At 42.6% G+C, this 22,862-nt stretch overlaps 1 protein-coding gene across 5 annotated transcripts in view; it reads left to right on the top strand.

The window, feature by feature from the left end:
* LOC115195647 (collagen alpha-1(XXI) chain) overlaps positions 1 to 22,862 on the top strand; it is a 48,666-nt gene that overhangs the window by 10,619 nt on the left and 15,185 nt on the right. For 4 of the 5 annotated variants that reach the window (XM_029755724.1, XM_029755729.1, XM_029755728.1 and 1 more), the window contains exons 5-18: positions 547 to 712; positions 3,591 to 3,816; positions 4,782 to 4,958; positions 5,268 to 5,345; positions 5,553 to 5,564; positions 5,652 to 5,741; positions 6,257 to 6,310; positions 6,529 to 6,582; positions 6,994 to 7,047; positions 7,152 to 7,205; positions 7,604 to 7,657; positions 7,775 to 7,828; positions 10,194 to 10,247; positions 20,429 to 20,482. In XM_029755724.1, the coding sequence (XP_029611584.1) occupies positions 547 to 712; positions 3,591 to 3,816; positions 4,782 to 4,958; positions 5,268 to 5,345; positions 5,553 to 5,564; positions 5,652 to 5,741; positions 6,257 to 6,310; positions 6,529 to 6,582; positions 6,994 to 7,047; positions 7,152 to 7,205; positions 7,604 to 7,657; positions 7,775 to 7,828; positions 10,194 to 10,247; positions 20,429 to 20,482 (1,181 nt within the window). The remainder of the gene's footprint in view (positions 1 to 546; positions 713 to 3,590; positions 3,817 to 4,781; positions 4,959 to 5,267; positions 5,346 to 5,552; positions 5,565 to 5,651; positions 5,742 to 6,256; positions 6,311 to 6,528; positions 6,583 to 6,993; positions 7,048 to 7,151; positions 7,206 to 7,603; positions 7,658 to 7,774; positions 7,829 to 10,193; positions 10,248 to 20,428; positions 20,483 to 22,862) is intronic. The other variant, XM_029755725.1, reaches the window with a different exon arrangement.

The following is a 22,862-nucleotide window of genomic DNA, read 5'->3' as shown; positions in this document are numbered from 1 at the left end:
CATGCCCTGTGAAGTGGGAAGCCGCAGGCACTGGAGCCAAACCAGGGACATGTGGCGGTGGCAAGAAAGGGCATTAGAAAAGATGGTGACAGGAAACAGATGTGATACGCTCGCTGTTGCCAACCACACTGCAGCTGGAGGCATTGTTTGACCATCAATTGCAGGGAAATTTGTCAACAACGTTTACGAAACCATAGGAGCCCGTTCACTACTTACAAAGAGAAGCTAGTCAAAATGTGTTAATTATAATTTATTTTTTATTTTTTTTATTTCACCTTTATTTAACCAGGTAGGCAAGTTGAGAACAAGTTCTCATTTACAATTGCGACCTGGCCAAGATAAAGCAAAGCAGTTCGACAACATACAAAAACACAGAGTTACACATGGAGTAAAACAACATACAATCAATGATGCAGTAGAAAAAAAATAAGACTATATACAATGAAATAATGTTTGGCATGCATGTTCAAATACAATCTAGATTGTATCTACGGTAGATATGCCACAGCACACTGAGACGTATGTGATGTAATTTCCTGTCCAAAGAGTCTGTGTGTCCTACGCGTATCCCAGTGGCCTCCAGGGATGAGAAGGGCTTTGAGTTGATGCTGGGCATGAATATCCACCAGAAGGCCAAGAAGATCCAAGGCTCTCTGGTGTCTGAGGCAGCCTTCTCCTTGACCACCTCAACGGACATCACAGAGAATACAAGGTGGGTCTCCCCTTCAACCTCCACATCAACCATGGTCCTCAATTCCTTTGCTTAGCTATTTTGAACTCTTACTTATCTCATATTGTTGTTTCGATCAATAATGACAAACCTCCTGGCATTGACAACTTAGATGGAAAGCTACTGAGGATGGTCGATGACTCTATAGCAACTCCTATATGCCATATCTTTAATCTGAACCTAGAGCAAAGTTTTTTTCCTCAGGCCCGGGTGGGAAGCCAAAGTCATTCCGCTGCCCAAGAATGGTAAAGCGGCCTTTACTGGTTCTATCAGAGCGACCTATCAGCTAGCTGCCAGCTCTTAGCAAACCGTTGGAAAAAATGGTGTTTGACCAGATACAATGCTATTTCTCTGTCAACAAATGAACAACGTACTTTCAGCATGCTTATAGAGAAGGGCACTCAACATGTACTCCACTGACACAAATGACTGATGAGTGGTTAAAAAATGGCATAATAAGAAGATTGTGGGAGCTGTATTGTTAGATTTCAGTACAGCTTTTGATATTATTGACCATAATTATCATGTTGAATAACATTTTCAACCATAACACATACGTAGATTCATAGCTATCTATCTAATAGCTATCTATCTAATAGAACTCAGATGCCTTCTTTAATGGAAGCTTTTTTAATGTTAAACGTGAAGTGTGGTGTATCCCAGGGCAGCTCTCTTGGCCCTCCACTCTTTTCTATTTTTACCAATGACCTACCACTGGCATTAAACAAAGCCTGTGAGTCCATGTATGCTGATGATTCAACCCTATACGTGCCAGCAACCACAGCTAGTGAAATCATTTCAAACCTAAACAATAAGTTGCAGTCAGTTTTAGAATGGGTGGCCAATAATAAACTGGTCCTGATTTTCTCTAAAACTAAGAGCATTGTATTTGGTACAAATAATTCCCCAAGTTCTAGACCTCAGCTGAATCTGGTAATGAATGCTGTGGATGTTGAACAAGTTGAGAAGACTAAATTACTTGGTGTTACCTTAGATTGTAAACTGTCATGGTCAAAACATATTGATTCAATGGTTGTAAAACTGGGGGGAGGTCTCTCCGTGGTACAGAGATGCTCTGCTTTTTGACACCACACTCCACAAAGTAAGTCCTGCAGGCTCTAGATTCATCTTATCTTGATTATTGTCCAGTTATATGGTCAAGTGCTGCCAAGAAAGACCTAGTTAAGCTGCAGCTGTCCCAGAACAGAGTGGCACGTCTTGCTCTTCATTGTAATCAGAGGGCTAATATCAATAATATGCATGCCAGTCTCTCATGGCTAAGAATTAAGGAAAGACTGACTGCATTGATTCTTGTTTTTATAAGAAACATTAATGTCTTGGAAATTCCAAATTGTTTGCATAGTCAACTTACACACGGCACTGACACACACACTTACCCCACCAGACATGCCACCAAGGTATTTTCTCCAGGTCAAGAACAAATTAAAGGAAACGTACAGTATTATACAGAGCCATGATTGCATAGAACTCCCTTCCATCTCATATAGCAAGTGAACCGCAAACCTGCCTTCAACAAACAAATAAAGAAACACCTCACGACACAATGCCTCTCCCCCATGTGATCTACTTGTTGTGTGTATGTACTGACATGTATGTGTAACAAACACACACACACTACATGTTAATGTTTTTAAAATGTATGTCAATTGTAAAGTATTTTGTTTATAATGTATTTTTTCGTAATTTCGGACCCCAGTAAGACTAGCTGTTGCCATTGGCTAATGGGGATCTGAATAAAATCAACAAAATATAATAATAATAATATCGACTCAGTTACGGGGCGTTGTTATTTCTGCTAAAGACTGTGACAAGACAGGCTTGAATTCAAAATCTGAACGTCTACACCTGGGTGAGTCACTTGGACTACCTTCAGCCACAGACACTAGAAGCCTGGGTGAGTCACTTGGACTACCTTCAGACACTAGAAGCCTAGGTGAGTCACTTGGACTACCTTCAGCCACAGACACTAGAAGCCTGGGTGAGACACTTGGACTACCTTCAGCCACAGACACTAGAAGCCTGGGTGAGTCACTTGGACTACCTTCAGCCACAGACACTAGAAGCCTGGGTGAGTCACTTGGACTACCTTCAGCCACAGACACTAGAAGCCTGGGTGAGTCACTTGGACTACCTTCAGCCACAGACACTAGAAGCCTAGGTGAGTCACTTGGACTACCTTCAGCCACAGACACTAGAAGCCTGGGTGAGTCACTTGGACTACCTTCAGCCACAGACACTAGAAGCCTGGGTGAGTCACTTGGACTACCATCAGCCACAGACACTAGAAGCCTGGGAGAGTTTTTGAAAACATCCAAATGATTTTCCGGCCAGTGGTACTTCAAACCTCTTTGACACATGTTTGTGGGTGGTAAAAAGTACACAACATCATCGGCAATAGTGGAATATTCTAAATGCTTTCTTGGCAGCCTGAAGGAAAACAGTGGAAGGTGAACAAGCATTCATAACACCTAAAATAAACCTTAAATTGTTGGTGTTTTATGTGTGAGCAATTATATTCTGGTAGCTATATATTTTTATAATGTCAACAGTGAAGTACCACATCTTAGAAAACATTTGCAAAACATCTTAACGTATTTGTTTTTGCTTATTACTAAGGTCAATCATTTTTCTTGACAATATGACCTGACCAGGAAAATCTCTGAATCCATAGTTTTTCCTAGACTGGTCACTTGATAATAACACTTTTTGGACTCATCACACTTTGCAGGCTAATGATTTCCTTTCATTTTTCAAAGGTTACTTACAAGTCACCATACAGACGTTTACAAGTACTGTATTCATGATTCAGTTTTCTATTTGTTATTTGACTATTTCTCAGGGAGATCTTCCCCGAGGGTCTGCCTCCATCCTATGTGTTTGTGGCCACGGTCCGCCTCAAGGGTTCAGCCAAACAGGACAAGTTTGACCTGTTGAGAATCCTTTCTAAAGATGGCGTCACCCAGGCAGCAGTGACACTGAACGGAGTGGACAAGTCTGTCACTTTCACGACCACCAGCACCACCAATGAGGAGCAGCTGGTCACCTTTAATGTGCAGGGCATTGGGGTTAGTATCTTTGTGTACTTGTGTACATTTTTGTTTACATGTATACATATTTGCACATGAACAACGTAGACCTCTACTACTGTCATAGCCAGAATGGAATAATTTTTTTAAAGAGCATACTGTATACCACACACAGGAGGTTGGTGACACCTTAATTGGGGAGAACGGGCTCGTGGTAATGACAGCGGAATGGTATCAAATACATCAAACACATGGTTTCCAGGTGTTTGATGCCATTCCATTTCCTCTGTTCCAGCCATTATTATGAGCAGCTCTCCTCTCAGTAGTCTCCACTGATACCACAGTATACTGAAAACACTATATCAGACTTTTCAAAGCCAGGACTTATTCCTGGTCAGATGACATTATCAGGAAACACACCGGATCCTAACTGTGATCTTGTACAGAGGTGATGGTAGGCATACATTCAGCTGGCGTCGGAATGTAGTCTGTCAATGATCATGAATATAACTCTTCTATTTCTGATTCTTTTAATGGACTGGATTGCAGTTTAGACTCCAACGCGTTCTCCATTCAGAACAACATGCAACGTTAATTAATGTGGATGCCATGTCTAAAGACCACAGAACAGTTGCTTTTTCTGTTTTCCTTTTGGCAGCTTTGTGTTCAAAGAGAGCGTGCCACGGAAAAGCGGGATGGTGCCATAAGTACCTCCATGGCACTGCTCACCACTCTGATTGGCAGCATTGGCAACCTGTCTAGAAGCCACAAGTACTCCTAGATTTAGCTATTATAACTAAGAGTACACTTTAACATTTACACTGGCAATGTGGACACATATGTTCAGTTTCATGGCCACTAGTGAGAAACATGTGATTTAGGCCGACAATTTGTGGTATGGATGCAACCGCAAGTGAATTAGAGCCCTATGGTATTATGGACGTTACATCCACTCTGTGTCCCTATCGTTCTGATTGACCCTTTTGGGCCACCATCCGTTACAGAGTTTCTTTGATGAAGGCTGGCACCAGCTGAAGCTGCTCGTGAGGCCCCGGCAAGTAACCGGTTTCCTGGACGATGAGGAGATCCAGGAAGTGGCGCTACTGGAGCCGGTGGAGCCAATCTACATCAACGGCAAGACGCAGGTCGCCAAGAAGTTCGGGGCGGAGACCACAGTCCCTGTGAGTAGAAGGAACAGTGTTTTTTCTACGGCAAATTGGCAAGGGATGTGACTATAGGCTTACTACTGCTCCAGTATAATTACTTAGGTTGGCACTGTATATTTACTGGGGCCTTACGTGGGTTGTGCACGGCTCTCACAAAGCATTTGACGAAAGCATTTAGCAGATGTGGTTTTCTATGTTGGACTAAAGTGAAATAGGACCATTGCATTTGGATGAACAATGGGTGAAACTGTTGGATGTAGTCTCTTTCATAATTTCAGTGTTGCCTGACTTGTTTTCCTTTCTTTTTTTAACCGCCTTTTTTAGGTGGAGATACAGAAACTGCGCCTTTATTGTGACCCTCATCAAAGCGAGAGAGAGACAGCCTGTGAAATCTACTCTGTGGTGAGGCACACATTCCAATGTGGGGAAAATCTGTTAATTTCCCCAACCACTCGCAAACCCTTACTTATGTAATGTTATTATGACCTATGGAGAAAATGTAACAGCATCTCGAGGAAGAAGTTGTAAAGTGCAGTTTGAAGTGCAGTTTACATAAACTGGGTATATGGGTACAGTGAAATATATATTTTTCTCTTTTTTCTTTCACAGGATGATGAGAGGGTGAGTGAGGACTTGTTGTCTCTGCTCTTTTTAACCATTTATTGTCTGCATTAGAGTGTCACTGACTTCAGTGTGTATCTGTCCCAGTGCCCCCTGGACCGTGAGCCCACAGTGGAGGCAGTGGAGTGTGACTGTGCGAACGGCAGCCCAGGACCACCTGGCCCTCCTGGACCTATGGTACAGTACAGCATCACCCGCTCCGGGGGTTACCCTCTCCAACACACATACAGTATACCAAGACACACGCTCTCTCTGCCCCTCTCTCCATCTCATTCTGTCTGTCTGCTTCCTGGGCTTCGTTGTTAAAGAAAATGACATCTGATAGATTGGTTAGTCTCCTCCCCTCAGGTAGCTTTGACACCAGAGCTTAAAACGTTTCAATTATCAGCGACAGGTACTGCAACTGCATCCTGTGTGATTTATTACATTGGGTCCATTCTAGAAGTGTGTCGGCAGGAATCACTGTCGATCATCAATCATTAGACGGACCATTCGTTATTACTGCAGTATTTATTTGGACAATCTTTCATTCAAAACAATGCAAGTTAGAAAAGAAAGGGAGAAATCACTCCAACAATGTTTTTTTTCTGATCCTCCTGAGTATATCCCACTTGCGAAGCATGATCAATCACGCATTCACGTTTGTTGTGGAGCCCGTGAAGTTTTTAATGCCATTGTGACTGGCTGTACAGGGTCTCCGAGGCGAGATAGGAAGAGCAGGACCACCAGGCCCTGACGGTAAGCCTGTGAGTACACATCAACGTCTCATATCGTCTTTATATTGCATGAAAACAACAGTACCCATCTCCCATCACACCTACCTCCCACAGATGTTGGTAGACGTTTTGGGGAACTTTTTGACCTATCATTTGACATAACGGAACAGAGAATCACAGATAGACTACATTATACTGACCCTGTGATTGCTTGTTTTCCTCCATGCCTGCCTTTTTGTTTTGTCTAGGGAAACCAGGGTGAGCCTGGTGGCTCTGGAGAACCTGGGTTTCCTGGCGAGACGGTGAGCTTTCTTGACAGTCTAACACTGCTTACTGTAACACTTGTAACACTCAGGAATAATGTATTATTAAATATGAATAGTACCGTTTTTTTTATCAAACCGTTATGGTTGTTATGCTAACAGTTAGCATATCCATTCAGTTTAATGTGGTCTGTGCAGGAATCAAACCCACCACAATAGTAGCCAGTGTTACCAACACCATGGCAGCAACCACTGCTCTGAAAGCTCTGAGGAAGGCCCAGAGGCCAACACCTACAAAAATGATGCTAGGAAGAGCAGCGTGCGACTGTCTCTTTTTTTAGCAACCGCTGCAGTGCCAATTAATACATGTTTAATAGCATGATACATCTATCAAATCTGAGAGACATACATTATAAGTGTTTGTTTCTTATTTCTTCCTGACCCACACAGGGTGAATTGGGCCAACTAGGACCCAGCGGGGCTCCAGGTCTGACAGGTGGCAAAGTAAGCTCCTCCTCCTCTGTGTAGATGTGCGTGGTTTGGATTTAAATATTAGGGTTTGAGTTTTGCATAACACTCTAACATGCTCCAACTTTGTGTCCATGAAGGGCGAGAGAGGGGATCCAGGACTGCCGGGGAAACCGGGCCCACCAGGACCAAAGGTGAGACTCCCAACCTGTCTTTCACCCACTGTGCCAGGGGACGAGAGGAGCCAACCGGCCCACACCTCCACCACCACAGCCCTGTCTGAAGCACCACAATGGTGCTCTGTATACCAGTCTTGTTCTGTCTGTTCTGGACTGGTGTTTTAAGAGGGTTTAAACAGATGGTCAGGTTCAATGGAAACAACACAGTCTAACTGCGTTGAAGTGCAGGCCCTTTGAGACCAGATGGGGAGGAAATGGAGGGATTTATTTTCACATGTAGCATATCAAAACCTTCAGAAAATGGGCAGAGCAAAAAGAGTCAACACTGTAATACACTACAGATGCCAAGAGTAGTTAGATTCTTCATCAATGCCTCACTGTGCGTTGTTAAAATATTGTCTTTTGTATTCAAGGGTCCTGCCACCTCACAATTAAACCTTGGCTCTGTTGGAATGCCAGGGAAAAGGGTAAGGGAGGAAGAGTTTGGGCCTGGGTCTCCAGACCTTTTCATAACAATAGATCTATAATATCTGATGAACCGAAACTGTGCCTGTAACAGCATGTCTTCTCCATTGTCCATATAGGGACTTCCAGGTGAGAGAGGACAAACCGGACCTCCGGGTGAGATTGGACCAATGGTACGATCTGGTTTTGATTCTTTGTTTATCTATGATCATCATCTGACCAATATGGTAATTTGTCATAATCTTTGGCAGTCTGTCAGTTTCGGGAACCTGGCTTCTTAGTTTGATCTTGTTTAAAGCTCCCATGTCTACATAGCTGCTGATAATATAGTATGTGTTGCCCGCTTCTACACCCTAGAGGACTACAATGATTCTTATTTAAGTCCTTCACAAAAAACTGCAAACCTTCAACTCAATCCCCATTGCTAACAGGTGAGGGCTTCCAGTGTACGTCTCATCTCATAAGATGCTCAAAGTGACAGAACTAATAACTACCAGGCACTGCATGAGTAAATAAAATAAAATACAATTTTATTGGTCACATACACATGTTTAGCAGATGTTATTGCGGGTGTAGCAAAATGCTTGTGTTTTCAGCTCCAACAGTGCAGTAATATCTAACAAGTAATATCTAACAATTTCACAACAAATACCTAATACACACAAATCTATAGTAAAGGAATGAAATTAAGAATATATAAATATATGAATGAGCAACGTCAGAGCGGCATAGACTAAGATACAGTAGATAGTATAGAATACAGTATATACATATGAGATGAGTAATGCAAAATATGTAAACATTATTAAAGTGATTAGTGTTCCATTATTAAAGTGGCCAGTGATTTCAAATCTATGTATATAGGGCAGCAGCCTCTAAGGTGCTAGTGATGGCTGTTTAACAGTCTGATGGCCTTGAGATAGAAGCTTATTTTCAGTCTCTCGGTCCCAACTTTGATGCACCTGTACTGACCTCGCCTTCTGGATGATAGCGGGGTGAACAGGCAGTGGCTCGGGTGGTTGTTGTCCTTGATGATCTTTTTGGCCTTCCTGTGACATCAGGTGCTGTAGGTGTCCTGTAGGGCAGGGAGTTTGCCCCCGGTGTTGCGTTGGGCAGACCGCACAACCCTATGGAGAGCCCTGCGGTTGTGGGCGGTGCAGTTGCTGTACCATGTGGTGATACAGGCTGACAGGATGCTCTCAATTGTGGATCTGTAAAAGTTTGTGAGGGTTTTAGGTGCCAAGCTACATTTCTTCAGCCTCCTGTGGTTGACGAGGCACTGTTGCACCTTCTTCACCACACTGTCTGTGTGGGTGGACCATTTCAGTTTGTCAGTGATGTGTACGCCGAGGAACTTGAAGCTTTCCACCTTCTCCACTGCGGTCCCATCGATGTGGATAGTGGGGTGCTCCCTCTGCTGTGTCCTGAAGTCTACAATCAGCTCCTTTGTTTTGTTGACATTGAGTGAGAGGTTATTTTTCTGGCACCACACTCCCAGGGCCCTCATCTCCTCCCTGTAGGCTGTCTAGTCTTTGTTGGTAATCAAGCCTACTACTGTTGTGTCGTCTGCAAACTTGATGATTGAGTTGGAGGCGTGTGTGGCCACACAGTCATGGGTGAACAGGGTGTTCAGGAGGGGGCTGAGCACGTACCCTTGTGGGGCCCCTGTGTTGAGGATCAGCGAAGTGAATATGTCTATAAACACTCCAGCCAGCTGGTCTGCGCATGCTCTGAGGACGCGGATAGGGATGCCGTCTCTGCCGGCAGCCTTGCGAGGGTTAACGTGGTTAAATGTCTTACGTCTGCCACGGAGAATGAGAGCCCACAGTCTTTGGTAGCTGGCCACGTCGGTTTCACTGTGTTATCCTCAAAGTGGGCGAAAAAGGTGTTTAGCTTACCCGGAAGCAAAACATCGGTGTCCGCGACGTGGCTGGTTTTCCCTTTGTAGTTCGTGATTGTCTGTAGACTCTGCCACATATGTCTTGTGTCTGAGCTGTTGAATTGCGACTCCACTTTGTCTCTGTACTGACGTTTTGCCTGTTTGATTGCCTTGTATTCGGCCAAATTCCCAGTCACCTTGCCATGGTTAAATGCGGTTTTGCGCGTATTCTGCCATCTATTCAAGGTTTCTGGTTTGGGTAGGTTTAAGGGGGCTAGTAAACTGTCATCCAAATCTCAGTACTTCTAATTCTCTCTCACTGCAGTGGTTCTGAGATGCACCTGACTGCGTAACCCACAACAGGTCTTTGACTCTGAAACAGTTGTGATTCCCAGGCTAGCCGTTCTTACCTTGACGGTGGAGACGCCACAGTTATTTTGTAATTCTCTCAGATATGGGAGAAAATGTATGTTACAGCAGAGTGGGTTTGCTGCTTCCTCAGTCCGCTCTGTATGTCTATACACCAGACAGCCTGTTTGTAGTGGGAGTGGAGGGGCTAATTTCTGTAATTGTATTTGATTTGGGACTTGAAGAGGGGGAATTTGGTATTGACGTGTTCTGCTCCATTTCCTCTAAAGAGGTCTTTATTTTCCTTACAGGGGGGACCAGGAGTGCAGGGCAAAGATGGACTGATTGGGCCGGTGGGACCAAAGGTGATTCCTATCCTATACTTCCTGCTCCATTAACAATGGGCGGATCTTAACTTGATTTTTGTTTATAGAGGCATAGGCAGTAATGAAAGGAAGCTAGACTCATTCTGTTTCTAGTTAGTTAACAGTGTAGTTCCTGTGCCATTACATGAAACAACATGCTATCCAAGCAACTACATTGACTACATGGTGGGTTTTCTATGATGTACAGTGTGAAAATATGAGGTACAGTAGGATCATGTAGGATAATGTGCTCTGCACCAGATGCCAAGTGAATCATATTCTAATGCCTTCTTTGGCCTTAGATGGGAAGTTCAATCCCATCAAGCCTCTCTTGGCATCATTCGATTCAATTAAGCGAAGGACACAGGTTTGACCTCATCTGAAGTACGTCAAGTTGTGAAATAAGTTAAATACAACACTGTGAATTTGCAAACAATGAAAGCATGAAGGCTCGCTGCGGAGATTCACTTTCGACCATTCTAGGAAATGAAGTTATGTGCATGTTATACCAATTGAATTCCAGCCACAAAGCAATTTGGCAGTTTTCCTGTTATTATAATGCAATTGCGACCCAAGAAACACTGTAGTTCCAACAGGCCCATCGGTCTGTGTGTGGGTTGAGCACTGCCTCAGTCATAACAAAAGGTTGTGTTCACACTTTGAGTTTCTAATGGGAACCACATGCAGGGTGCTACTGCACAGTTCCATTGACGCAAAACAGAATTGCAGTCCGGTCACATAGTTAAACGCGTCCTATTAGACCCAAATGAGGCCTTTCACCAGAACTAAAGGACCAAAACACAGTGGTTAAAGACCCATGTCAGGGATGCGTTTCATCCTGAAAAGTGAAAAAAGTGTCTGATTGGGTCCTGTCACCTGAATCGGATTCATCTGTTCAAGCGCTCATTGTACTGTTTAGGGATTCATTGGATTCATTATACTGTACATTCATCTATCTGGACTGGTAGATGTGTGGACCAGTTCTAAGCCATGTAAACCACAACAAGATCCTTTATCAATCATCTCTGATCTGTTTAGTTAGTGAAGGATTTGTAAACCAACAAGCTAGAAGCCTGTGATTGCCCTGGTCCTGGGACCAAGCGAACGTTCACTAGTGGTATTTTCTCAGACGCTGCAAGAAAAATAAATAAAGTGCATTTCCCTTGATACTGTTGCAGGGAACATTGCACCGCCTAATGATTTACAGGAATCAATCCATCTGTATATACAGACGGACAGAAAGGGCTATTCTCATACAGTTGACTTAAACATGGAAATTCTAATCTGTTTATTGGATTAGTGACTCCTAACAAAGATTGTGTTTGGATGGAAAAGTCAGAAAGAGTGTTTTCCCCTCTACCTTTCAGCCCGATTGTAATGGTTGGTAAATGAATGAATCACAAGGCAGTGCAGATTCAGTGAGACAAATCTACGTAATGTTATTTGTGCTACCGGATCTTATACAGTCTGCTTTTCTAATGAATGAAAAAGACATTGTTGAACTGGGTTGTACAGATTGATTAATTCACTTGTTGTACAGATTCATTCACTTCAACCCATCTGGACACAATCAGTGCACAATCTTGACTTGCAGTAAGTCATCACATTAAAATGATGATTCAGTGATCCTGGAAGTTGGTGTAATTATGTAGAACTGTGTGTGTGATTTTTTTTTGTGACACATGATGGAGAACTATTGTAACAAACCAATGGCGTGATTCAATCAGTTAGTCTTGCTTTACACTGAGCTCCACTGGTGAATTTGAAACACTGATGGTGCATATAGAATAGCGTGTGTGTGTGTGTGTGTGTGTGTGTGTGTGTGTGTGTGTGTGTGTGTGTGTGTGTGTGTGTGTGTGTGTGCGTGTGCGTGTGCGCTCGCACGTGCGTGTCTTTCCAGTCTCAGGCAGTTTGAATGAGACATGCACTCACCCCCATTGACAGTTCAGCTGGCTGGGTCCTGGGTCCTGTCATGGGGGTGTTTCACATTACTGGCATAGGGCCACCCCCCACTCAGCACCCAGTCCATGCCAAACTATAGGCCTGTACCTGTCCTATACTCACAACCTCCTGTTAACAACATGTCTAGCTGCTGCACTGTAACACATTGCATGCCTGTGAGGTCATGGCTTTACCATTAGCCTGGCTTTTACCCAAATACCTGCTTGCTCACTGACAGAGAGCACGCATGCCTTCTAAATGAATGTATAAAGTCAATATCGATGTGTATATCAAGTATAAATGCAACCATTATTAGACATTTATTCGTGAATTTATGTTTTTAAGAACCTGTATGGGTTAGTTTTCATTTTACTATTAGCCCAAATCTATCTTTCTGCTGACATTAGGAATTGGACTGAAATTATACCCAATACTGAAATTGTACTACAATTATACCCACAAGAGGGAAGTGAAATCAATCAGCACAAAAATCGAATGAATGGGATATGTCCACGAGTCTGCGTGGGTTGCATTGTGTGATATGTTTCATGATGGCTGGCTCGTTCTCAAGGTTTTTCCTCCAGTGAGAATGGCATGCAGGACAAGGTGAAATATATTCACTCCAACCATTTTTCCAGTGGACTCACAAACCTAGCAAAATATTTGCTCTGGTAGCACACATTAGGAGTGTGTTTGCTGTGTGTTACACTGTGTTGTGTTCTTTGGGTAAAAAGCAAGACTTTTTCTCAAACTTTGACAAGGCCATTTACTTCTCTGCAGTCTAAATATACCAAGGTGGGTGAGTTAGTAACACGGTATCCTGGGGCAGGGTGTGTATTGATTTTGGTTATGGTGTGATTATCACTGAGCTAAGAGACAGAAGAGACACTGACAGGGCCAGGTGAGATCAAGGGACACTGGTGCCATAGCACTGGAGCATCACACAAACGGACTTGACTGGACAACCTGTTGTTATGCCTAATTCCATAACATCTAGATGGCAGGCAATTGTTGTAGGGTACCTAGGCGTTGGTGAAGGATGTTAGTCTTCACCCGGTAGCAAAACTTAACCTATGCCAATGTGACGACTTGGTTTTGAACGCAGGTTGTCTTTGTGCTTTAACATCGTGCTAACCCTATGAGCTAAAGCCTCTGCATCCCATCTGGGAGTTACAACAAGCCCTCAGGCAAGGTTACTAATTGGACAATCATGGTTCACTGAACTACCTCTGCTACTCCAACATACCTCAGCAGGAATACAGTAGAAGACATTTAAGATATTGGCTTAGTTTTTACTATCTTCTCCTTTTTTTATTGGAGATTTCCGCTAGACCAATGTTTACAGAGGGCACCTCTAGACCTAGCTTCAGCAGTATATCTTCCCCTTATCGACCAGGATGGCAGATTTACTCCCTCTTTTGTCCCATCCCTTCTCGGGCCAGGGTCTCTGGATTCCAACGAACAGTTTAGCCTGCTTCATGGAAGTGCCATAGCCTAGGTACCAGTATGTTTAGCTAACGTTCCGCTCCTTGTACGCCATGTCACAGAGGCAAAATGGACCCCACAAATCTGATGGGGCACAGCTTCATAAAATTCCTAGTAGTATTACAGAGAAATAACAACAAAAAATGACTGGACCCAGACTAGATGATAAATTATGACAGTTGGCAGACCCAAAGTATCTTAGGGCCTGAAAAAAATGCTATGTATTATCATTATCAGTAGTAGAAGTAGTTTCTCTGTCTAGTTTACTGGTTTAGAAACCTCCAGGAAAGTTGGTCTGAGATGAAAAAATATACAATACGAGAAATGGGACTCCGAAGGTCTTTAAAGTGTTTAAATATAATGCAAATATAAAAATATATATGCCATTAAGCAGATACTTTTAGCTAGGGGTAAAGGTGGGGTTTTACCCAGATCTTAAATCCATGAGCACTGGACCATCAGGAGGGGGATGAACTCTTACCAGGACACCAGTTACCCAACCTAATACACACAGTGTCTTATGTATTTGTCAGAGCTCACGTCTATCTCTCCATCTCGTCACGACAGAAGGGACTCTTCTCTCTCTCCCCTCTTTATCTTCTTCCATCTTTTTCAAAATCCCTGAGAAAGATGACCCATGCATGACTATTGAGATTAGAGGACAGTAAAATATCACAATGCCACATAAGCTAGTAAAACAGATTCCAGGCCAAATCCTTCGCCCAATTTCTTTCATCCAACGCACACTTCATTAGGGTGTGTGATTAGCTGTTGTGATGTGGCCTGACAGTTTCATTGGTGAGGTTTTTGCCCTAGGAAAACACATGCACACATGCACGCACACACACATACACACAATTAGACAAGCACATTTTAAACTCGACACTATCCACACTTTCACAGACATATAAAACTCAAATTTGTTGTAAATATCGTTGATATACACAGAGTTGTCCTTTAAACAATACTGAAACCCGGGCTGCCTATTCCAATTAATGTCAATGAGGCCTATACCATAGACTTATATGACTTTACAGAAGAATAGACCAGGGCAATTCCTCCCACAAAAACATTTTCATAGTTGGGGATAAAAATATACAATTACACTATCCCTGGTCTAATTTCAACAAAGTTTTATTGAGGCCCTCGTGTCGAAGCCAATGAGCATGTTTTGTTGTACTTGTATGCATGCTCAATGCATACATTATTAAAAAGGCAGACTCAAGTATTTCATGAAGGATTGTCTGTCTGTGTGCACATATTGAATGAATCTGTTAGGGTCCTTCAGGGATACTTCAGGATTTTGTCAATGAATCCCTTTATCTACTTCCCCAGCATCGGATGAACTTGTGGTTACCATATTTATGTCTCTGCATGCAGTTGTAAGGAAGCTGCTAACTAGCTTTAGCGCAATTGCTAACTAGTGTTAGCACAATGACTGGAAGTCTATGGTAACTGCTAGCATGCTAGTTAGCATTGGCTCGCAGAACTACAGTACCTCTAACTTCCTTCATACTAGATGCAGAGACATAAAAATGGTATCCATGAGTTCATCTCACTCTGGGAAAGTAGATAAAGGGCTTCATAACCCCAAATCCTGAGGTATCCCTTTAACCAGGGAATTCATCTGTTACGGTCTTTAACCAGGGGATGAATCTGTTAGGATCTTTAACCTGGGTATGAAACTGTTACGGTCTTTAACCTGGGTATGAAACTGTTACGGTCTTTAACCTGGGTATGAATCTGTTAGGATCTTTAACCTGGGTATGAAACTGTTACGGTCTTTAACCTGGGTATGAATCTGTTAGGATCTTTAACCAGGGGATGAATCTGTTACGGTCTTTAACCAGGGGATGAATCTGTTAGGATCTTTAACCTGGGTATGAAACTGTTACGGTCTTTAACCTGGGTATGAAACTGTTACGGTCTTTAACCTGGGTATGAATCTGTTAGGATCTTTAACCTGGGTATGAAACTGTTACGGTCTTTAACCTGGGTATGAATCTGTTAGGATCTTTAACCAGGGGATGAATCTGTTAGGATCTTTAACCTGGGTATGAATCTGTTACGGTCTTTAACCTGGGTATGAATCTGTTAGGATCTTTAACCAGGGGATGAATCTGTTACGATCTTTAACCTGGGTATGAATCTGTTACGGTCTTTAACTTGGGTATGAATCTGTTACGGTCTTTAACCTGGGTATGAATCTGTTACGGTCTTTAACCAGCGGATGAATCTGTTAGGATCTTTAACCTGGGTATGGATCTGTTACAGTCTTTAACCTGGGTATGAATCTGTTAGGATCTTTAACCAGGGTATGAATCTGTTATGGTCTTTAACCTGGGTATGAATCTGTTAGGATCTTTAACCAGGGGATGAATCTGTTACAGTCTTTAACCTGGGTATGAATCTGTTATGGTCTTTAACCTGGGTATGAATCTGTTACGGTCTTTAACCTGGGTATGAATCTGTTACAGTCTTTAACCTGGGTATGAATCTGTTAGGATCTTAAACCAGGGTATGAATCTGTTACGGTCTTTAACCTGGGTATGAATCTGTTAGGATCTTTAACCAGGGGATGAATCTGTTACAGTCTTTAACCTGGGTATGAATCTGTTATGGTCTTTAACCTGGGTATGAATCTGTTACGGTCTTTAACCTGGGTATGAATCTGTTACAGTCTTTAACCTGGGTATGAATCTGTTAGGATCTTAAACCAGGGTATGAATCTGTTGCGGTCTTTAACCAGGGTATGAATCTGTTAGGATCTTTAACCAGGGGATGAATCTGTTACGGTCTTTAACCTGGGTATGAATCTGTTAGAATCTTTAACCAGGGGATGTGTAGTGCAGCAGATGGGTAATACATGTGTATATGTCTACACTCAGCACCACACACACACACACACACACACACACACACACACACACACACACACACACACACACACACACACACACACAAACACCATCACTGGCTAAAGCCCCAACATCAAGATTCCTTCCCCCGCTGCTTCAGTAACCCACACGTACAATAAAAGGACCCCAGATTTGATCCTTGAATTAAACAAGTTAGCAGAATGTAAGCCAAGCTGTAGCCCACTCTGTTTTAAGCTAAGCCTCCCTACAGGACTTGTGCCAATTAGATTAGCACTTGAGGAAGCTCAGTAACACTACAATGGGATTCTGACGTCATTCAGGAAAAGGTGCCTCAAATGAAACTCCCTTGTTCATTGTTGATAGCTGAAGGAGGACATTCTATGAGCATTGCTTTGGATGCATTTACAGATGCTTATGTATCTATGAGGCTGTTATGTGGAACCACAAGCTCTTACTAATGCTCTTGGCAGGCAATGGAGGGCATTATATCTATAAATGGATGGCCTATATATAATGGTTTAGGTGGTTGTCTAACCTAGCTACCTTCAGATGACTGCACTAACTGCACGTCGCTCTGGATAAGTGTCTGCTAATTGATTCAAATGTAAATGTTATAGAAAATGTTACCGCATGATACCTCAACAAAACTGAGGGTGTTAATTACTTTGGCAATATGATACATAGAGTCCCTAAAAACAGGCTTGTAATTTGGTAACTCCCTATGTAACTCCTATGTTGAGATTCCAGTTGCATATCGCAATAAATATCTGCTGAATGTAATTTGGCTTTTTAATTATAGGGTATTATCCCTAAGCATGATCTGTTTACATGGTTTTGATGATTTGTTAGTGTTATTGACATAGAATTACATATGGAACACGTGAATTCTATATTCTTTGTGGTTGTTGCCCTGTTCACATAGAAGACTGTGGAAGAGGTTCTGGAAGAAAGGAAAGGCTGTTTTTAAATCAGGAAATATTTGTCTAATAACTATTGGCATACATACACAGCACTTTTCTAAAACGGAATACTCATCTCCCATTCTTGTTATCCACCTGCTTACTCAAAACTGTTTACCATTCCACAAATTGGCAACTAGCCTCAGTTTCCTGACCCTCTAGCAATTAGGGAAAAGTCCTGTAATGTGTGTAGCCGCGTGCTCCGGGGAATGATGCTGTCACTCCTAGTCCCAGCTTTAGTTGGTTTGTGTTGAGTGAATTCGTCATACACATACACTGGCATATAAAGCGCTTTTTGTGTTGTTGCTCGGCGGTTGAGGGTCGAAACAACACATGCAGTTTCAGCTCTTACGATGTCTGTTCAGTCTCCGATCATTCAGGCAACAGTAGGAGGCGGCCATTTTTGAAAAATTGCCCATTTAAACCACGTTCCAGGTCCAGTACGTCAAAAAAACCCATGAAGAGGCTAGCTAGTCGCTACACAAAGAGCCCTTTCTAATATCTTGTTTTGTAATGCCACCCTAATATGATTGTGATACAGCATTTAGCTGCCAAAATCAATGTTTGAGCCCTCATAATTAAAAGGCATTGACAAGCAGAAGCCTAATAATGGGAAACTGGCTTCGTGCCGTAGCCACCATTGAACACACTGCACAGCCAAACAGTGTAGCTGCTTGGGATTATGAAAACAAACAGCAGGCTTCTTGAGACAGACTTTCTGTAGGAACTTCTGGAATAATACCTTCCATCAATAACTGCGGTGCAAAGCAGTGTTTTACATCAGGGAGCTCAGTGAAAACACAAACACAACTAGCAAATACGAACCCAAATTTCATCCTCATTTAATTGTAAATCAAGGCCCTCTGTGTGGGTTTTATTTTCCAGCTTAGCCATTTAAGTGCCGTGCTGCTTAAAGGGAGAGGAGAATGGGGAGTGTATTCAAGGTTATCACTTCAAAGTTTCTCACCCTTGCTAATGTACGCAACTTTTTAATGAGTACAGTCAATCTGGTTCCCTTCATTACTTTGGAGAGGATACAGAACAAGTCTATGGTGTTTTCGCTGAAGGAAAAAACAACTTCCATTGAAAAGTACATATCAGTTACATTTACAGTGCTATATTTAGGCTTACTTTCTATGGAACTCACATTCCCATTTCATATTTTCCCATTTCCTGTGACTACTGTATATTTTACAACCAATTTGGACCTTTCTTTTCTGTTCTCTCGCTTCCAATTCCTTGGTATTTGTATGCCCTCTGCCTATGGTAAGTTTAGAATAGACTATATACAGGGTGTATGTTTGACATATGTGTGTGTAATTTGTGTCACATTGCATTTTTTTCCAAGTGGCTGGTGCTTGTTGACAAATTGCTGCTTTGGAATGTTCTCTAATATTTTAGAACTGGTTGCTATCAGATAATATTCAGAAAACAACAATAACAAGTAAAATTGGCCTCCAAGAAGCATACAACAATGGATACAACAAACCTATTCCAGATGCCCATTGTGCCAAAACAGAAGGTTGTGTTCATTTTCAACTGTTTCACTTGTAAAACAGGGAGCACAGTAAGCTTAGTTTTTCAGAGCAATTGTATCCTCATTTGAACTGAATGTCAGTAAACATTAGTTCTTTACAATTCTCAATTCACAAAACCTAGCCACTAGCTATTATTATGTCCCCGTATGTAAAGCAAATTCTGGTCGCTAGAGTTCTACATGGGGTCCTCCTTGTCTTTTGAATCAGAAACTCTGCACTTGTCTATTTTCTAACAGTTATAGCATACAAAGATGTGTCTATAACCCCGTTTATTGGTACATCAGGGCGTCTTCTTGTTGTAATTACAGGGTTTGGTGGCATGTATGTTTTTATGTGCGCGGCGTGGCAGGACACTTCAAAAGAAAAAAAATAACAGAGGCAAAGCTTATTCACCACTTTCCTCACCCTCACCACCCTACCAGTATTGTTTAAATACATGTTCCATCAGCCAGTATGCTTAGTGCAAAGTCATATTCATGAGAGACATTGTATGCCTACAATACTGCTGTAACAGTAACCAACCTGGCTAGCTCTCTATTTGAGCAAATGATAAATATAGTACCACAAGGACTGCTCTTGTACTTAGACGAGAATAAGGGCTCTTCTCTTTCTTTCCAGGTAAAATAAAGATAGCTAAGATAGAAGCATGAGCTGTGGTCAGCCCATCGGTTGTCTGGGACATGCACATGGGATACTAACTGCCTTTGTACAGTGGAACCATATTGAGACTGGACAAGGGAACAAGAATAGAAGGTCCCCACCACAACAACTGCTAACATTTGTAACTTACCAAGAGGTGATTCATGGTCATGTATTTCAGTCTCACCTTACCACCTACAGTCTAAACCAGATCCACCTCAGGCTCAGAAATAATAAATAATAAGGTAGGATTACTTATATTATTCCTTATATATATTTGCATAAATAACCCTTGTTTAAAAAATAAAAAAAAGGTTTTGAGTTTTTACTGAGATGGGACAGTGAAGAGGAGACAGGAAAGGTAGAAGAGTTTACCAGTCAGAAGGGCGTGGGGGTGTCACTCGAAGTAGCCTAGGCTGTACATGTGTGCCCAGGTCTGTGGCTTTAAGTGCCGGACAACAGAGGCCACAGGAATACTAATATTATTCTAATGATTGACCTCATCTCCCACTGCTTTATGCAATGCGACTCACTAACTTACATTCCTTTTGAGCTGCATGAGGGATCCAAATGAATTGGCAACGTGTCACTATTTTACACTGACGTTTACGTGCTGTAACTCTACACGCATTCTGATTACAAGTTGTGCGCGTGAGCAGTATACAAAGGTGCCGAACAATGAAGGTGATCTAACGCTGTTTCAATCTTACTTTCAATCTCTTTCTTCCTTTCTTTCACAGGGAGACAAAGGAGATATTGGAATGTCTGGTGCTGATGGACAACAGGGGGTACCGGTGAGTCAGTCAGCACTTTAGTAGCTGTAGTGTGTGTGTGTGTGTGTGTGTGTGTGTGTGTGTGTGTGTGTGTGTGTGTGTGTGTGTGTGTGTGTGTGTGTGTGTGTGTGTGTGTGTGTGTGTGTGTGTGTGTGTGTGTGTGTGTGTGTGTGTGTGCGTGCATGTGTGTGTGTGTGTGTGCGCGCTGCACTGTAACCTCCTCTCTGCGTGAGACCAAAGAGATCCGGAGCTGTGCCTTTACTGCTTACAGATGCACTTCTCTGACTCTCACAGAGTAGAAGTCCCTACATTATTAATTACATTTGCTGGACACTACTTTCATCAATAAGTGAAGAATACATTGTTTCGAAGTTTGTTTTAATCTGTTGTAAAGAAATGTGTAATCTGTTGGGCAGAATTTGTAATGCACACTTTACCATTGGTGATTCGGAACATTGAATGCACATATGAAGTAGATACTACTGGTTATTTGCAAAGTTTTAGGCACATACAGTATAGATACAGGTAACTGCCAAAATAAAGGAAACACTAACATAAAGTGTCTTAATAGGGCGTTGGGTCACCAAGAGCCAGAACAGCTTCAATGCACCTTGGCAAGTAACTGGAATTCTACTGGAAGTATGAGACACCATTCTTCCACGAGAAATTCCATAATTTGGGGTTTTGTTGATGGTGGTGGAAAACGCTGTTTCAGGTGCCGCTCCAGAATCTCCCGTAAGTGTTCAATTGGGTTGAGATCTGGTGACTGAGACGGCCATGGTATTTTTTTTATACGTGACCCTAAGCATGATGGAATGTTAATTGCTTACTCAGGAACCACACTTGTGAGGATGCATCTGCTTTCAATACACTTTGTTTCCATTATTTTACCTGTATATCCATTGGCTATATCTCACGTACTGTATAATACACACATGTATTGTAGTTATAACCAATGGCAATGGTGGTTGTCACCCAAACTGAACGTAGCAACAAATGTAGTGCCTCCAAACACATTTCCCGTCAACTCAGCAGAAAAACCTATAACCAGCAGCTGCTTTACAAGTGACTTCGTAAAGATTCATGAAAAAAGGACATAAGGAAATAGGCACGCAACCTCGCATTGGTGCCACACCAAACGCTTGGCCACAATGTTTGCTGACCTCAGTGCATGCAATATAGCTCCGCCTTCCAAATCACAGAGTTCTCCAACTAGTGTACCTCTTGAGAGGAGTTGCCATAACAACAGTGGAATATAATAGCCTAACAGGCTTCCCTTTTTGCATGTAATGTTGATTCTGGGGCTGGATTGCAGCATCAAAATCATCCTGGGGGATACACTGCAGTCTTACCACTGGCACTAAGACTTGCTTTATCACTGCTCCCAAGAAAGAAAGTCAACAACATTGTAGTGTTTATGCTTTCTGAGCACATTTGAATCCTAAGTCAAGTACCTCGAATCCTCGCTTACATCATGCATTGGTATCAATGGAGTAGTTGTGTAGATTCAAGTGATGAGCATCATGGATCTCAAGCTCAAATGTGTCCTTTAGAGAGTGAAGCTAATCTCGAATGAGAGAGAACGGCTTTGAACGGCTCTACCAGATGTTGTATTGGGCCACTCAGGGGTTTGGGCCGTCTCCAGGCTTGTTTGCCGCAATGTTAATGGCCATCGTGAGTAAATCCACAGGGGTCTTGACGTGGGATCACGACCATCTGTCTCCATTGAGCTTCATCCTTGTTGGCTGCAAAGAACAGAACCTGGGATTGACTAAACTGAAGTGCAGCAGTTGATTGGATGAGGTAGCTAATATGAGTGGCATGCATGCATGTTGGGAGATTTGTTAGGAGTTTTGATAATAGTTTTGAGAAATTGCAATTGGATAGCGTGCGGTTGAAGATTTAGTTTGGCTACGCTAGGGCCGGCCCGCCCATTGGGCAGGATTAGGCGGACCAGATTGACGAGGGCAGCATTTTCCGAGCTAAACTGAACAAGACGTACCTCCAACAACACATAACACCTCACATAATTCTGCCCAAAAACAATGGAAACTTCTCTCACCCAGTGGCATATGGGCTATTTAGGTGAGCGCTGATGCCGCCCCAGGATAAGCAGTGGTCAGGGGTGAGAGAAGTCAGGGGCGCAAAATGTATCTTGTCCATGCCCAGCGAGCTTCTCCAGGGTGCTGTTGGAGAGATGCAGCGCCGCGGCACTCCACCAAGACTCAAGTAATCTAACATAATTCATGTAGCCAGTAGTAGAAAGAGTAGTAGCCAATGTGGTTTTCCAGTAGCCTACTGACTGGAGACCATATTTATGACAATGTTATGAGACAGATACTTTTTTTCCTTTCAAATGTGTCTCCGATCAAATAGACTAAATGGCTTCCTATCAAATAAA

This window comes from Salmo trutta, chromosome 6 (genome assembly GCF_901001165.1).
Source record: "Salmo trutta chromosome 6, fSalTru1.1, whole genome shotgun sequence".
Taxonomy (NCBI): Eukaryota; Metazoa; Chordata; class Actinopteri; order Salmoniformes; family Salmonidae; genus Salmo; species Salmo trutta.
This window is presented reverse-complemented; position numbering and strand designations above follow the sequence as displayed.